This window comes from Microcebus murinus, chromosome 14 (assembly GCF_040939455.1).
Source record: "Microcebus murinus isolate Inina chromosome 14, M.murinus_Inina_mat1.0, whole genome shotgun sequence".
NCBI classification, from domain to species: Eukaryota; Metazoa; Chordata; class Mammalia; order Primates; family Cheirogaleidae; genus Microcebus; species Microcebus murinus.
This window is the reverse complement of record NC_134117.1, coordinates 31,597,340-31,615,522: the sequence shown is the minus strand read 5'-3', so window position 1 is coordinate 31,615,522 and position 18,183 is coordinate 31,597,340. Positions and strand designations below refer to the sequence as shown.

General features: G+C 42.1%; 1 protein-coding gene across 2 annotated transcripts in view; it reads right to left on the bottom strand.

Moving 5' to 3' along the window:
* MYOF (myoferlin) overlaps positions 1-18,183 on the bottom strand; it is a 154,578-nt gene that overhangs the window by 104,258 nt on the left and 32,137 nt on the right. For both annotated transcript variants that reach the window (XM_076009968.1, XM_076009969.1), the window contains exons 4-5: positions 6,503-6,611; positions 4,382-4,469 (exon numbers count right to left, since the gene is read on the bottom strand). In XM_076009968.1, the coding sequence (XP_075866083.1) occupies positions 4,382-4,469; positions 6,503-6,611 (197 nt within the window). The remainder of the gene's footprint in view (positions 1-4,381; positions 4,470-6,502; positions 6,612-18,183) is intronic.

The following is an 18,183-nucleotide window of genomic DNA, read 5'->3' as shown; positions in this document are numbered from 1 at the left end:
ATTTCTCATTTCTTCTTTGCAGAAGCCACTGTGTGGATGATAACCTTTAAGATCAATATCAGTAGTTGCTGACAGTGGTTTTTCTCAGGAAGATGGGACTGTGAGAGATTTTCACTTTCTGTGTCTTATATTTCTGTGACATTTACATTTATTTTATTTTATTTACTTATTTATTTATTTAGACAGAGTCTTGCTCTGTTGCCCGGGCTAGAGTGCCGTGGCATCAGCTTAGCTCATGACAACCTCAAACTCCTGGGTTCAAGTGATCCTCCTGCCTCAGCCTCCAGAGTAGCTGGGACTACAGGTGCGCACCACCATGCCAGGCATTTTTTCCCTATTTTTAGATGTTTGGCTAATTTCTTTCTATTTTTAGTAGAGATGGGGTCTCACTCATGCTGAGCCTGGTCTCAACTCCTGACCTCAAGTGATCCTCCCATCTCGGCCTGCCAGAGTGCTGGGATTACAGGTATGAACCACAATACTTGGCCGACATTTACATTTTAATAAGCAGATTTTTGTGTGTGTGTGCTCAAGAAATGATAAAGAAGCTCAACTTCTAAGAATTTGAAAATATCTATATTAGTCAGAGAAAGCAGACATTTACTTTTATGTAGAATGAGAAAGTTTCATTTTTTTCAGAGTCCATTGAAGGGAAAAAACAAATTCTGAGCCAGGTATCCTGTTTGTAGTCGTTAAGGTTTGCGGATCTCATCTTCCATTAGGATTATAAGTTGCTTTTTTCCCTCCTAATGTCCCCCTTAGCATGAAGTTGCAGCATAGATATCTTTGCTCAGTGGAATTGAATGACCATGTTAGGGAAAAAAATGTTTTTCCTTGAAACATCTAGATAATCAAGGATATTAGCAGATTTTTTTTTAAATGCTGAAGAAAAGTTTCTTTTAGCTAGACCAACATTCAGAATGTCACCCTTGAGCCAGTCTTGGCAAATACTTATTTTATAGAACAAAGACAGCACTTCCAGATGCAAGGACCCTGTTCATTTTTCTTAAATAAAGAAATGTCACTTTGTCATCTCAACACTTGAAAATAAAATTGCCCTGAAGACCCAGCTTATTTGCAGAGCAACACTTGGTAACATTCTTTGTCTGACACTCAAATACCCTACCCAACCCAAGCTCCAGGTTCCTTTCCCGTCTCAGCGGAGCAGCACCAGGGATTCTAGTAAACTCCGTGGGAGACCCGGGCTGCAGTTGCCCAGCGGCCTAATGCAGAGCCTGCTGGGAGGCAGCCTCCCAGGGGCAGGGCGAGCTCCTTCTGTGCACAGCGAGGGGAAGGAGCCTTTGGTGAAGGATGCTTAGGCAGCAAGGATTTTCTCCCCAGGGGGTTTAAAAATTCAAGAGTTGGTGCTCTTCTCATTTCTAAAGCAGAAATTTGCTGCAAAGAAATCACCTATTTTTGGCACTTAGGTTTCTGGGTTTGGGCTCATATGGGTCCATCTCAGGAGACACGATCTCCCCCCACTTTCTGAATAGCTTGATAAATTGCTTGTTCTCTAAAACTTTCTGGTTCATGGGATAATTTTTTTTTAGAAAGATATTTACAAATAAAGCATTTGATCATCTCAACCTGACTCTGAGCCAAACTAGGCCATTTGTTTCTAAAAGTTCTACTTTTCAAAGGAAACAATTTGACTATCATACACAGTATGCCACCCAACTGAGCTATGATTACAAGCCATCAGGAATTGTTTTTGTAGTAATAGTTATAATAATAACAATAGCTATCATTAATGTAGATATTACGGTATGCCAAGCACTGGGCTAAACACTTCATGAGCAATACTCATTTAATCCTTACAACAACCTTCTGCTATAAGTGCTGCTATTATTCCCACTTTCCAGTAAAGAAAGCTGAGATTCAGAGAGGTTTAGGTGACCTACCCAAGGTCCTATGGCTAACTAGCAATTGACATAGAGCCCAACCTAGGCCAGGCTAACTCCAAAGCCGTTGCTTTTATCTGTAACGTTAACCTTCAGGATAAAAAGACTCTTGTCACCAACCTGCACCGAAAGTTCCTGGAGGGCAGGGGCTGTTTATTGACACTCATCACCCCGGCACTGCAGCATCTAGCAATGGCCCTCGAGAAACCCAGCAACCAATTCTTTTACTTCATAAATATAATAAACAGTGTGGCACCAACCTCTATAAGTTTATGACTTTTACTTCAACGAACCATAGCATTACTTTTTTCCTAAAGGCCTGGCTGAAAGAGTAACACAAAGGAACCCATTTAACATTTTGGCTCTTAGAATGGAATAAGCTTAAAGAAATTGCCCTTTATCTGCAGTGTACTGGGTTGAGTATTATCTCCCCCCCAAATTCATGCCCACCAGAACCCCAGAATGTGATCTTATTCAGAAATAAGGTCTTTGTAGATATAATCAAGTTAAGATGAGGTCATATTGGATTAGAGTGGCCCTGATCCAATGACTGGTGTCCTCATAGGAAGTGGGAAATTTGGACACAGACTCACAGAGAGGAGAACACCATGCAAAAACAGAGACGCTCAGGATCTATATCTGAGAGAAACCAGAAACAAAAGCAAGGGCACACAGCGAGAACTCCACGTGATGACAGGGGCAGAGACTGGGATGATAGTCCCAGTCTCTGGAATGCTGGAGCCGCCAGGAGCCAGGAGAAGCCTGGACCAGATTCTGCCCAGACACTCCAGAAGGAACCAGCCCTGCTGACACCTGGATTTCAGACTTCAGCCTCCAGAATTGTGAGAGAAGAAATTTCCATGGTTTAAGCCACCCAGTTTGTGGTTCTTTATTATAGCAGTCCTAGGAAACTAATGAACAGGGTCCGGCTTAGGAAGAATGTGAGAGAAGGTGCCCTCTTTCAGTGTGAGAGAAGGCGCCCTGATCCTCCCAGGTCAGGGGTACTGCAGATAGCCTGCCAGCGAGGGCTGCCTTATGCAGGTCAGAAAGTACCCAGTGGCCTTCCCTGGCAGATACAAATGCTGGTGACAACATCGCCAGCAGAGGAGGTGGGACGGAAATGGGTTGGACCACTTGGCTCAGCACCTGCGGGTGTGCTATTCAGCACGTGTGCTTTCTCCACCACCACCGCTGTGGAGGCAGAAGGAGCTGTGGATGTTCTTAAGCCACAGCAGGGTTCTTGCAGGGCTGAGTGTCCAAGACCAGGGAGTATGGTCACAGTGCAACCAGGAAGAGGGTGACATGCAGAGCATGCTGCTGATGTGCTGGAGTGCTGTCAGTCCTAACTGTCACCAAGAGAAGGCCAGCTAACCCACGCTGGAAACTCACAACTACTTGGTCAAAAAATGGGCCAAAGCATTAATATTGGGTGGATAAAGGGGGACAGGGGCTGGGATCAGGCTGAGCAAGACACGGAGTCAGGCAGGAATGGGCAGAGGCACGAAGGGATGCTGTCACTGTGGGTGTGGAGTAGACCCTCGGGTGGCCAGAGAGCTGAGTCGAGAGCCAAGAGAAGACAGGACCTAGGGAGCCTCCCCAGGGACAAGTGCCAGGGCTTCCCCCCCCACCCAGGGGAAAAATGTCAAGGCAGCAGGTGAGAGTGGCAGGATGAGAGGTCCCTCCCTTCCTGGGGCACCTGCCAAGGCTGGGGGAACAGAAGGGGCCTTTGGTAACGAATCTCAAGGCAGAGGAAGGGACAGAGACACTTTTAGCATTGTGCCACCCTGGGAAAACACTAAGAGGTCAAACCCAGCTGAAAGGCCTGATCATCTCGCAGGCCCTCCCTCCTCCTGAGGCCTAAAGCCTTCGGCTGAGCCTGCAGCCCCAGCCACCTAGAGTGGCACCTGATGGCCCTGAATGACAGGCAGCCCATGTGAGTGGATGCAGTGGGTTATGCTGAAGGGAAGCAATTGCTTAGAGGACCAAGGGGCTGTCAAGGGGCAGGAGGAGTCAGGGCCAACAGAGAGAGAGAAAGAGACTCCATTCTAACAGCACTGCCCATGAGACTGGTGCCGCGACACAGCCTGGTGGTCGCAGCTTTGGGAGGCGAGGAGACGCGTGGAGGGGAACAGAGGGGCTGCTCCCTGAGCCAGACAGCCTGGGGACATTGGGTGGGGTGGAAGCTACCAACCTGAAGTAGAGCCACCCTTAGGACATTTTTCCAGGGCCTGTGTGTGCTTGTCAGGCTCACTGTGAGGTTGTCGGTTTCTGTTTCACCCTTGCCCTCTACCTTGCAGGGCATTTCATAAACAATGGTGATGTGCCAGTTCAGGCAGCTCCACCTGCCTTGCAGCGCTCCCGCCTCGGTGGGCAGGGAGCAATGGCTGTGTGATCGCACGGCAGGCTCTCTCTGGACACGGCCCTGTGTGTCTTTAGCAGATTCCCCTTGGGGTGGGGTGGGCCTTCAGAGGTCAGCTTACCTCCCGTGCCTGGCACGCTGGTCCCACTCGGGTCATTCGGATGTGGAGCTGAAGGTGGATCATAGCCGATCACCAAGTCAACGGTGGCCTGGGTAGAAAGATGGAATCAGGGCAGGGCATCGGCATGTTGTACACTCATTGCAGACCCATCCAGCAAGAGCCAAAATCTTGGAAGGGGTGAGCGAGGGAATAGGAAAGTGAGATGGAAAGGGGAAGGCTGGTGCAGCTAGACGGTTCCTATCTTCCCACATGCATGCCAGGTGGAGGAGCTACCTGTCTCAGGTTGCCCAAGGGCAACCTCACAGACTGGAGTAAAGCTGTGACAAGCAAGTATGTGAGCTTGTAACAACAAGCAAGTGCAAACTTGTAACTCCGTCCTAAACTGGAGATGGCCTCCTGTCACCCAGTTACAATTATAGAGGCTCATTTTAAATGACTGATTTATTTGTTTGCTCATTGATTTATTTGATTATTAATTGCTGAGATTTATTTTCATCCTTCTCTCTAAAAAAGAACTTTAAGTGACTACCAAAAATGTATATAAAATTGGGATTCACAAAAGAGGATTAAAAAGGAGGAATTAAGTCTAACTAAAGAGGAAACAAATAGGCAAAGCATGAAGTTAAACATAATTGCCGTCCTTCCTGCATAAACTGTGACCCCAGAATGCCTAGGGGCCAAAGCAAAAAGGGAAACTGAAAATGTTACTTTATGCAGCTGCCATTATCAGAGAAGAGGAAACATCCCAGTTCCCTACAGGAGATAAAGTCACTTCTACTTAAAAAATCTGAGATAAATTTCTCATATGAGGCATTATTTTAGGGCAGAATTTCTTACACACAACACTTTTATATTTCATGGACCTATACAATTTTTAAAAATTTGCTAGAGAAAACCACGTAAGGTTGTTAATCTTATGTCATGTGTTTTGCCAAACACAGGCCTGCAACTATCATCTATTCTCACAATCATTTTGTAAAATAAAGGTATTTTAACACCAAAAATGAAAAATGAACCTCATAATAAAGGGAATCTTTTGTAAATAAGAATCACACACATACACACTCCAAGTGACCATATACAGGACATAATATGTAGGATATACACACTAAAAAAAGTATTCATTGTTTGTCTGAAATTCACATTTAAATGGGCATCCTATACTTTCATTTGCTATCATTGCTACATCTGATAAATTCTAAATAAAGAAAATGGAAAGCAAATAAACAAAAGCAGGCAGAGAAATCACTGACTTCTACCATCTTTCCTGAGCATCATTTCTCTCAGCCAGGTTTGGGTAGAGAGGTGTTTCAGCCAGTGTTTTGAATTTATGTTTTATGATTAGAATGCTGATTCATAGCAAGCCTGTAAGTTTTGGAGACTAGACCAGCAAAGTTGACATTGTCTCATATGGGCGTTGAGAAGCCTCGCCTGTATTCTTGTCTATATGATGTCCTCTTTTAGTGTAAATTTTTCTCCCTTTGCCCAGGCTCCCAAGCAAGAAAACTTGACTGAAAAATAAAGGGGTTAGAGATTATGGGCCAAGCATGGAAGCTTTGTGAGTGCTTCTTAGTAATCATGTGAAATCTGGGACCTGTGACACTTGAGTCATTTTTTTTTTAAGCACACACACTTGAGAAAGAATTCTGGTGTCACATCAGACAATATCAGTATGCACTTATTTAGAGAAGCTATGATCAGAAAACATCCAGCTACCCAGGCAATAACAAAAATTATGATACTACCACCTAGCTATTCCAAGGGAATATTAATGAGCTACATTCTATAGAATGTTTCAAAGAGTGCCTGAAACACAGAGCCAGAATAACCACACACACGTTAACACCCACAAGGATCAGCACAGAGCTACACGCAGAGCAGTCCCACTCACGCTATAGAATTCTGTCAAAGAAAATCAAATTTATGTAATTTGCTGGTTCTGTGATTGCAAGTATAAACTAAGGCCCACGACATTTGCAAATAGACCCATTTATCTCAAAACAAGATTTCTGCTTTTTTGTGTAATCAGCTAATTACCAGTGCATATTTTTTCTTAATGAACTTTCACTTAAGCATCTCACTGTCACTGCTAAGCCATTCAGCAAGAGGGAAAAGGCTCACCCCAGTGTCTTGCCCCCTTTCGTTTAGCAAGGAGATCAATTTGTACGGCAGTGATCTGCTCTGGTCACCGATCAGGTCCTTCAGGGGTACGGTAGCTGTGCCAATTAACCTGCAGGGGAACAAAAAGAGCACATGGCAGCCTAAGTAGGAGGCATTCTCGACTGAGTCAGGGCCTCCCAGTTCCCTGCCTATCCATCTGTTCTCACTAAAGCCATCTCATGAGCAGAGGTGAGCCATTTTGTTCTCAGCCTCGCAGGATACTTTGTCAGTACGCTTGGCCTGTCTGCCCTCCCTTCTCCATAACAAGTCAGCACTCAGGAGCCAATCTCTGGTGCCTACAAAATTTCAACAGTCATGAACAAGAGACAGATGAGTCTATACCCAGAGAAGTGAAGACTCAATATAGTGCCCCCAGAATCTAGGCAGAGAGAAAACTAGGACAAAATTCAGTAAGAGGGAAGGTGCTTATCTATAATGGAAATGTAAAAGGGCCCATAAATCTTTGACCACTGTAAAAGTGTTCCCCCTCCAAGTAGACCTCCTAGGAGTGTAAATAGGTTGCTAGTTTGCTGATGGGGCTACCTTACTACCCCATGTACTCCGGTGCAGCATTCAAAAGTTCAGTGTGTTCACTTTTCTTTCCTTCTAGACCCTGTGGGGTTGTATTCAGCCTCTATCACTTGCCCATCTCTCTCTCTTTTATTTTTACCCTCAAATAATTTTATTGTTGCATTCATTTGTATTCTATTTGTATTCTTACATATTGTGACTATATAATGCATAATTAATACATACATAGTCAGCTTGGTTTCCACGTCCATGGATTCAACCAAACATGGATGAAAGATACTTGGAAAAAAATTACATCCGTACTAAACACGTACATACTTTTTTTCTTGTCATTATTCCCTAAGCAATACAGCATAACAATGATTTATATAGCATTTACATGATATTAGGTATGATAAAATTAATCTAGAAATGACATAAAGTATACAGAGGATGTGCATGGGTTACATGCAGAAACTATGTTATTTTATATCAGGGACTTTGAGCATCCGGGCATTTTGGTTTCTGTGGGAGGTCCTGGAACCAATCTCTCAGGCATTCTGAGGGACAGCTGTAATTTACTGTGATAATTATGGACTAAATTGTAACTAGCTAAAATGTGGACAGCAGTGACCCAACCACTTCGTGTTTCAGACTGAAAAAAACCTGAGGTCCAAAGAGTTGAAGTAACATCTCCAAAGTCACAAAGTTGGTTGAATAGAAGCTGTAGTGTAGCACACAGGATCTGCTGACTCCCAGTCAATTATTCTTTGCTCAATATTATTGGCACACTTCTAATTTTATCTACCAATAACTGGCTGATATTTTAATTACTTTTTTCATATTAATATCTAACTTCTTGATGTCTGTGATTATCCCTGCATGTCAATAAGCCTCTAGCAAGAAAGAATGCTGCCCTCTAATGAGTCACACATATACAAGACAATTATTTATGTTTCCCTAAGGTCACCTTTTCTTAAATTTAAAATACAATCCCATGTGGAATAGAATCACAGTTTATGAAGTTAAGATAAGATAAGTTAAGTTAAGATATGAAGTTAAGATATGAAGTTAAGTTAAGATAAAGCACTTTCCCCTTCTACTGAGTAGACAATGCAGAGGAAGCTTGATTAAGCTTATATGACCTATTTGTTATAAAGACATAGTAGTTTTTTCCCAATGTTTTTTGTGTCCTCTTCTATGATGGTGTAAATGGAAGCAGGCATCGGGCAGATGGGAGGGAGGAGGAGGGGATGAGTATATACATACATAATGAGTGCGATGCGCACCATCTGGGGGATAGACAGGCTAGAAGCTCTGACTGGGGGAGGGGGAAGGGAGGAAAAGGCAACAACACACGTAACCTAAACATTTGTACCTCCATAATATGCTGAAATAAAGAAAAAAGAAGTGAAAGCTAAATAGTAACAAGAAATAGACTCATATACAGATGTAGAAACTGAGGAAAATAAAAAGAAAAAAATAAATAGACTCATAAAAAATTACTTTAAAAATTAATATGTCGGCCGGGCGTGGTGGCTCACGCCTGTAATCCTAGCACTTTGGGAGGCCGAGGCGGGTGGATTGCTCAAGGTTAGGAGTTCGAAACCAGCCTGAGCGAGACCTCGTCTCTACCAAAAATAGAAATAAATTAATTGACCAACTAAAAATATATGTACAAAAAAAAAATTAGCCGGGCATGGTGGCGCATGCCTGTAGTCCCAGCTACTCGGGAGGCTGAGGCAGGAGGATCACTGAGCCCCGGAGATTGAGGTTGCTGTGAGCCAGGCTGATGCCACGGCACTCACTCTAGCCTGGGCAACAAAGTGAGACTCTGTCTCAAAAAAAAAAAAAAATTAATATGTCAAAATATTTAGATCCTAATGACTTAATAGTACACCAAAAAAGCTGGCCCAAACCACTGTAATAAGTAGATACTGATTTTAAATACTTCAGAAGATAAGCAATGAAATTATTAAGGAAACATCAATAATTGAAAAATAGTAGGTAAAAATAAACTGTTCATTTTATAATACCTGCCCATCTGTCTCTTAATGTACATAACATATTGGGACAGAAGTACCCTTGTGTCCCTACTCATGCATGCCGCCCCCTAGAGACAGAGATTGTTGCCTGTTTTGTTCACTCCCTTAACCTAGTGCCAGAATATAATAGGTTCTTAACAGATAATTCCTGAATGAAGGAAAGAATAAATACATCTTCATATATTGAGAATGAATATCCCAAATATTTTTATAGTTAGGGAATGTGACAAAAAATATTTATAGAACACACATTCTCTAGGGACTTAGTTAATATGAAAATGTAACCTGTGGAAAATAGCCTGTAAATTGGGGGTTATAACAAAACACATTGGGGGTTAAAACAAAACACACGAGAGTAATAAATTAAAGAAGTTCCCTGTGAGAAACGCAATTGGAAAGGCAGTGACAGTCCAGGGATAGGCTGTCAGTATGGACTCTGAAATAGGAAAAGAGAAACAGTAAGAATTTTTAAATGTTACTTATATCCTGCCTACATCTGCAGGAACTTATACTAATACTTGGCAGATAGGATAGAACAGAAAATCATTACCATAAAAATAGAAAGCTAAGTACTTAAACTGATAATAGAGATTCCTTATATCAAAAAATTCAGGGTGAACATTTTTATATAACTTTGGGGCAAAATAATAATCAAGAAAATTCAGCTTGTACAGAAATAATTCATTTTATATTAAAATATAATACAGTTTCTTTCAAAAATCAGGAGGTACAAGTTGATTACTAGAGGTGCTCCAGGGACGCCAGGTGGCCACTTGGGGACATCATGTTTGAAGTGAGAGATACATAACCATACCCGCATGCTCCTCCCCTACTCAGTTCTCAGAAATAGGACTAGATTGCAGAGCTGGGGTCTGCAACCCAATCACATATATCCGGTGACTTGGCGATATTAATAAGTGACTTCCCTTTCTGTAAATAGATACATTACATTGCACTAGACCAGGAAATTGCTATAGCACCCTGTTTCACCCATTTACCCAATGATATAAACCTTTCGTACATTGTTTCTTGGAAGAGTGCACTTTCTTACACAGCACACCACACAGACACTCAACAACTGCGATGGCTTCTCATTTCTTCTGACATCACAAGCAGAGTCTGTAGTTGGCAATGCAAAAGAAATATTTTGCCTCCAGAGAAATAACAGTGAACTTTTTCAGCCTTTTTAGATCAATACAGAAATTAGATCTCCCAGTCAAGGCTGAGAATTGGTGGCAAATTTCTCCTGTGTTTTTTTTTCTTTATCGTTGCCACACATTTAACTTCTACATGTTAAAAAGCCACAATTTATTGCTATTATTTTTTCTTTAAATAATAAATTATCTTTTATAGAAATCAAAAAATAAAAAAAACATTTATAAAAATAAAAATTTATTAAGCCAGTCTGTTGCAAAAAAAAAAAAAGAAAAAAAGAAAAAAAAGAAAATAAAAAAAAATAAAAATTGATGGGGATGTTACAGACTTATTTTTAGATGAGTCTGTTCATTCAGTATGATTTTTTAGACTTTTTTACTTTAGTATTTTTTCTCAGTTATAATAGATTTTTATTCCCATTACATGTTGAGGACAGGAGTCTATACATTGCTCCATCTCCACTAGACAAAACAGGGGAACCACCAAAACAAGGTGAAAGCCCCTAACATCTCTTCCACATCTTTCTCAGCCACGTAGTATGAGCCTGAGAATTTCCACATTTTTAAAACAGAGCAAAAAGTCATGGGATTGGCTAATTGAGTTTTAAATAAGAATAAAATGTGAAAACCATAGGTTTAAAAGTCATCTGGTTTGAAGTTGCTGTGAGCTATGATTTTAAAAAAAAAAAAAAAAAAAAAAAAAAAAAAGTCATCTGGGCCGGGCGCGGTGGCTCACGCCTGTAATCCTAGCTCTTGGGAGGCCGAGGCGGGTGGATTGCTCAAGGTCAGGAGTTCAAAACCAGCCTGAGCAAGAGCGAGACCCCGTCTCTACTATAAATAGAAAGAAATTAATTGGCCAACTGATATATATATAAAAAAAAATTAGCCGGGCATGGTGGCGCATGCCTGTAGTCCCAGCTACTCGGGAGGCTGAGGCAGAAGGATCGCTCGAGCCCAGGAGTTTGAGGTTGCTGTGAGCTAGGCTGACGCCATGGCACTCACTCTAGCCTGGACAACAAAGCGAGACTCTGTCTCAAAAAATAAATAAATAAATAAATAAAAGTCATCTGACTAGTACTAATTGTTTAAATGAGGTATTTGCCTTGAGATGTGGAAACAAACTGGACTTTATTCCTCATAGTTCCATGATTCCTGGCCTAACTCTATGATTAATAATCAGGTGCACTGGAACATGTACTGATCTGCTTTTGCTGAAATCAAAATGACCTGAATCTCTATCATCAGTAAATAAGTCTTAGAACAAACAGTGCAGCATCTTGGAACAAGACCAAATTAGAAAGAGGGCTGGCCTGAGGTTGGACCAGCATTTCTCAACCTTGGTACTACTGACATTTTGAACCTGTTAATTTTTTTGTTGTTCAGGCAAGAGAAAGAAATAAAGGGCATCCAAATCAGGAAAGAGGAGGTCAAACTATCCCTGTTTGCTGATGATATGATCTTTTATCTAGAAAACCCTAAAGACTCCACCAAGAGACTCCTAGAATTGATAAATAAATTCAGCAAAGTCTCAGATTACAAAATCGAAGTACACAAATCAGTAACATTTCTATATGCTAATAACAATCAAACCGAGAGTCCAACCAAGGACTCAATACCATTCACAATACCTGCAAAGAAAATAAAACACCTAAGAATATCCATAACCAAGGAGGCGAAAGATCTCTACAAGGAGAACAGAAAACACTGATGAAAGAAATCACAGATAGACGCAAACAAATGGAAAAACATCCCATGCTGATGAACTGCTAGATCAACATCATTAAAACATCCCAAACTGATTTATAGATTCAATGCAATCCCCATCAAAATACTGGTTTCATATTTCACAGATCTAAAAAAAATAATCCTAAACTTTATTTGGAATCAACAAAGAGCCTGAAGAGTAAAGCAATCTTAAATAAAAGGAATAAACCTGGAGGTATCCCATTACCTGACTTCAAATTATGCTACAAGGCTACAGCAACCTAAACAGCATGATACTGCTCTAAAAGTAGAGACATAGACCAATGGAACTGAATAGAGAATGGGGAAATAAAACCAACTGTCTATAACTAACTGATCTTGGACAAAGCAGGCAACAACATACACTGGGGAAAGGAAGCCCTATTTAATAAATGGTGCTGTGAAAACTGGATAGCCACATGCAGAAGAATGAAATGGAACCACTGTCTCGCATCATATACAAAAATTAATTCAAGATAGATTAAACACTTAAATGTAAGGCATGAAACTATTAAAATTCTAGAAGAATTTTACGTAGGAAACGTAGGAAAAACTCTTCCAGGCATCAGACTAGACAAAAAATTTATGACTAAGACTCCAAAGGCAAATACAGCAATAACAAAAATAAACAAATGGGACATAATTAAATTAAAAAGCTTCTGCACAACAAGAGAAATAATCAATAGAGTGAATAGACAACCTATAGAATGGGAGAAAATATTCACAAAACACTAACAAAGGATTAACATCCAAAATCTATAAAGAACTCAAACAAATCACCAAGAAACAACAAATGATCCCATTAAAAAGTGGGAAAAAGATATGAACAGAAGCTTTTCAAAAGAAGATAGACAAATGGCCAACAAACATACAAAGAAATGCTCAACATCAGTAATCATCAAAGAAATGCAAATTAAAACCACAATGAGATATCACCTTACCCCTGTCAGAATGGCCACTATTAAAAAGTCAAAAAAACAATAGATGCTGGCATCAATGCAGAGAAAAAGGAAAACTTATATATTGTTGGTGGGACTGCAAATTAGTACAACCTCTATGAAAAACATTATGGAGATTCCTTAGAGAAATAAATGTAGACTTAACCATTTGATCCAGCAATCCCAGTACTAGGTAACTACCCAAAGGAAATAACATCATTTTATAAAAAAGACACCTGCACTCGAATGTTTATTGCAGCACAATTCACAATGCAAAGATGTGTAATCAACCTAATTTGTCCATCAATTCATGAATGGATAAAGAAAACATGATACACACACACGCACCATGGAGTACTGCTCAGCCATAAAAAGGAATTAAATAATGTCATTTATAGCAACATGGATGCCATTACCCTAAGTGAAGCCATCTTAAGAATGGAAAACAAATGGGTTGTTTCCACATCTTTGCAATTGTGAATTGTGCTGCTATAAACATTCTAGTGCAGATGTCTCTTTTATAGAATGTCTTTTTTTCCTTTGTGTAAATGCCCAGCAACAGGACTGCTGGCTCAAATGGTAGTGCTACTTTTAGTTCTTTGGGATATCTCCAGGGGGGAGGAGAGGATGGGTACGTTGACACCTAATGAGAGTGGTGTGCACTGTCTTGGGGATGGACATGCTTGAAGCTCTGACTCAGGTGGGGCAAAGGCAATATATGTAACCTAAACATCTGTACCCCCGCAATATGCTGAAATTAAAAAAAAGGAATGGAAAACCAAACACCATATAATAACTGGGAGCTAATAGATGAGTGCACACAGACACAAAGTGAAATAATGAACATAAGAAACCAAGAAAACGGGAGGGTGAGACAAGGGATGTGGGATAAAAACTTAGCCATTGGGTACAATGAACACTATTCTGGTGACAGGCATACCGAAAGCCCTGACTTAAGCATTATACAAAGTATCCTTGTAACAAAAACACTTGCACCTCCTTAATTAATATTTTTTGGGAAAAAACAATCCTATTACCCTCACATGGAATGATAGTTTAGCTTGGCATAGAGTTCTAGACAGACATTACTCTCCCTTATAACTCAGAAGGTATTTTATAGTCTTATGGAAACACCTTTAATAATGAGCAGTTTTAACAAAATTCTTTTTTGCTGTGGGCGGTCCTGTTCTAGTGGGCCTCTCCCCACTAGACGCCAGCAGCAGCACCCCCAGTTGTGATCATCAAAAATATCTCTGTATGCTGCCAACTGTCTCCTGGAGGGCAAAATCCCACTAGGTTGGGGACAACTCCTGCTCTATCCCTAACTTTCTGTATCCCAACCTTCTCTGAGAACTTAGCTAAGTCACCCAACTCTCTGAGCCTACTTCATTATGTATAAACAAGTGAATTGAAGTAAAAACTTTCTCAAACCCTTTTCAGTTCCAAAATCTGCTACTAGGCTTGTATATGTGATGCTTTCAACATATATCTATTTAGGTAACCATCTCATGTTAAATATTTCTTTTCCCTTCTCTTAAAGTCCTTTTTCTCTAATTTAGGGGGAAAAAAATCTACTAGAACATGTCCGTGTTAGACAATCCGGAATGCCAGGTAGGGTTTCTGCCTTCAAGGGCATTGGTCTATACAATGTTTCAGATCAAACTTAAATTCACAGAGTATAAGGGAGAAAGATTAGGCCAATAACAGAAATGCGGAATACAATGAGTGATATGTGATGCAATAGGGAAGAGTGGGGCTTGTGGTTGACTAGAGAGAACAGGCTTGCCTAAAACACAAAGCCCACCTGCAGACCTCTTATGGCCTTGAATGATTTTTGCAACCTCCATTCAGACCCAGCCAATATCTACTAGTTTCTCTTCCCCGTCAGAGGATAGTGACAGATAACTGACCAGGAGCATAGTGAAATAAAAGAAGCCAATTATAATTGGTTATCTTCAATTCCATCTTTTAGAAACTTTTAGCCCTATTTCCCAAGATGTGCTTTCTTGGAAATTCCTATGCTTTGGGGCAGGGTGGGGGGAGGGGACACTGCAGGGGACACATAAAAGAAAACTGGATTTTTTTTTCTTCTGTAGTAAAGATAGAGCGTTTAGATGAAAGCTTGCAAAGACTTTAATCCCAAAGATATTTTCACAACTAGGCTGAGTTGAGGAAAAATGCAAACAATTAAAACTTCTAGTAGTTTAAACCGTGACTTGAAGAAAACACCCCCTACCCCGCCCCTTGGGGAAGTCTGAGTTCTGCAGTGACTCCCAGGGCACTCCTGGCCTGGCCCATTTTCTATGGCGTTGCCTGGATACAAAATACTGTGAAAAACTGGGAAATGATGACTTGGCTTCCGACACAGGGATAAGCACAGATCTGTCTGACCACAAGCCAATTTCCTTTAAAGGAGGTGACACTGAACCAAGAGCCTTTTCTTGTTTCACGTTACTAATGCCATAAATATGCTAAAATGCTATAGCGTAACAGTAATGAGGAAGCTTTGCCCTGCGTTGCCATGGAAAAATAAGAGTCTCCCCATGGCTCCACCCAAAACTAAAACAGATGGGCCACGTTCTCAAAAGGAAACTTTATAGGGAAAGAATCTCAACTCGAGGCCCTTAGACCGTCCAGATGGACTTGCGGAGTTAATAAACTGCAGATGTCTTCTAAAAAGAAGAAAAAGCCAGTCATGCTCCTTTTTCTTTCAGTCCCTGAATGTCATATCATTTTGAGTCGAGTCTCTCTATGACACTGAACTATTAATAATTATAATCAGTGGGAGCAACTACTCGAAAATTAAACGTGCTTGGGGGAATAAAAGAGTGTAATTGTAAACTAGCCCCCTTAGTCATGCAAGTGTTGGCTAAGAGTTTCTTGAACTGTTTTATTTCTTCCTAAAATAGACAGAGTATAGTTTGTTTAGAAAAGAGAAATGGAAAATGTTCTCCCCAATAGCACTGGCGCAAGTGAGAGCAGCAGCGTGCCTCTGTGGTGACTAAGGGCTTTGCTGGCTGAGTCTTCAGAAGGGGGGTTCACATATACCGAGCTGTTCTTCTAGGCAGCGGGGACTCAGCCCACATGATTGCTGGAGGAGGATTTACTGGAAATTCCTTCACGAATGAAGGAAAGATATGTTGGCGGCTGGGAGATAAATCACGTGTTGCGCTGGTTCTGCCTCCAGAGCCGGCAGCACAGTCTCGGCATCCCAGACTCTGAAGGGGCATAACAGTCCCCAACTGGGCTGGGGACAAACACGTTTCCAAGGTGCTCGCAGGGTCCCTGTAGGAAAACTGAAAGACCAAGACCGCCCCACCTTTGAAGCACTGGGCTCTCAGCTGGCTGAGCCCTGTCATTGCAGCCAGGCCCTGGGCCCGTGGGGTTCCCAGACTGAGCCTTGTGTCCCTTCCTCACACTTCTCCCTCCCCTGGGCCAGTATCCACCAAGCTCTTCCCTGGCCCCAAGCCCAAAGCTGGGAGAGCCAAGCATCCCCATCCCCCACCTCCACCTCCCCACCCCCGTGTGAACGGGACTGGTAGAAGAGGCAGTGTCAGCTGACAAAGACTCTCTGCTTGGCCAAACTTCAGCCAACCTCCTGCCTGAACCTTCTCCTGGGTCTGTCTGTGTGAAATCCCTAGTGAAATCCAGTTTTAGCAGAGAACCCTACCAAGTCAGTTTATCAAGAACCCCCAGCCCTGATATCTGATCATTCTCTGCACCTAGTACCTAATCAGGTTTCTCATCCCCTACCATCCCCCACGGGATGTCTGATCACCTAGACGGCTTTAGCAAGAATCCCGTTAGGGCGGTTTAGCCAGAATCCCCCTCACCCCAAGTTTCCTCTTAGTGATTTTCCATCCACTGACCCCCACTCTGCTCCTGGCTATACATTCTTCCTCGCCCTATGCTGTGCTGCATTCAGAGGCGAGCCCCATCCCTCTTCCCCCTTGCGGTGGTCCCTCTGCCTCTCTTGGTGGTCCTGAACAAAGTCTTTATCACGATGTGTTGCCAAGTGCCACTGAACAGTTTTTTCTTTAACACAGCCATGGCTGCAGGTCATAACGCAGAAAGCCCTTGCTAAGGCAAAATTCCCTCGAAGGGCACCTCCTCAGCTCTCCCCTCCACCCACACCAGTGGGGAACCCTCCAAGTCACCTTAACCTTCCATTGGCCTCTGGATTATCTCCCAGACATCTGCTTCCCTCAGGCGTCCTCGCCAGGGTGTTTGCAGATTCCCAGGGCCCTGAGTCAGACTTTTTCTTTAAGGTAATTCTTATACCCAGGAAGTCTGAGAAACAATGGTCTGGACCTGAGGAAGGTGGAGGGTGGGTGCAGGGCTGGGGGGTAGGGAAGGCAGCTGGCAAAAGGGATCTGGGGACAGGGGGACACATGTAGTTTTAAAAACATTCAACGTGACAATACAGGTTCACATTTGCATAGAGATCCAATTACTTATTAAAACTATAGTAAGCAAAACTCCATTGAAACCTACTCCACAGGCCTGATAACCTGCGGCTTCCCCTCCTCACTCCATACCAGGATCCTCAGAGAACCTTGAGACTTTGTCCCGTACATCAAAAGGAGGCATGGGTTTTTAAAAAATGTAGGAACACTGGTCCACAACAGTGGTTTCCGAACCTGGCTGTGTCCAAGCCTCCCCCGCACACCTCACTAACTCCGCACCCTGGCTGTGGAATCACTGATCTGGCCTGAAGGTTGTGGACCTCCTGCCAGGGAGGCCTGGAAAACAGAGTTACTTTGTGGCTGCAGGGAGCAGGTGAACAGCTAATGCCTGGCATGTGGGAGATGCTCAATATTATTTCTTAAATAAATGACTGCAACCTGCTATTTTGCCTTTTTCACCTGACCAATTCTGCGCCTGCCTGCTCTGATGGTCCAGCAGAGCTCCCAGGCACTATCTGTAATTCACCCAACCATTAGAATCAAAGTAGTAGTCTTTCCAATCATTCATTCATCCATGTACTCACTCACTCATTCGATCATTAATGCACTTGCACCTTATAAGGGGACAGCATAGCATAATGATTAAGGACGTGGAGGTAGGCAAACCTGGCTCATTTGCACTCATTTTGTACTACCAGTTAATTGCTCTGAGCCTCAGTTTCCTCATCTGTAAAGTGGGGATAATGACAGCTCCTATCTAATAGTATCACTGTAGGGATTAAAAGGATGATGTGGCAAGTGCTTAATAGTCACCTTTTATTATTTCAGACACCACTCTAGAAAAAG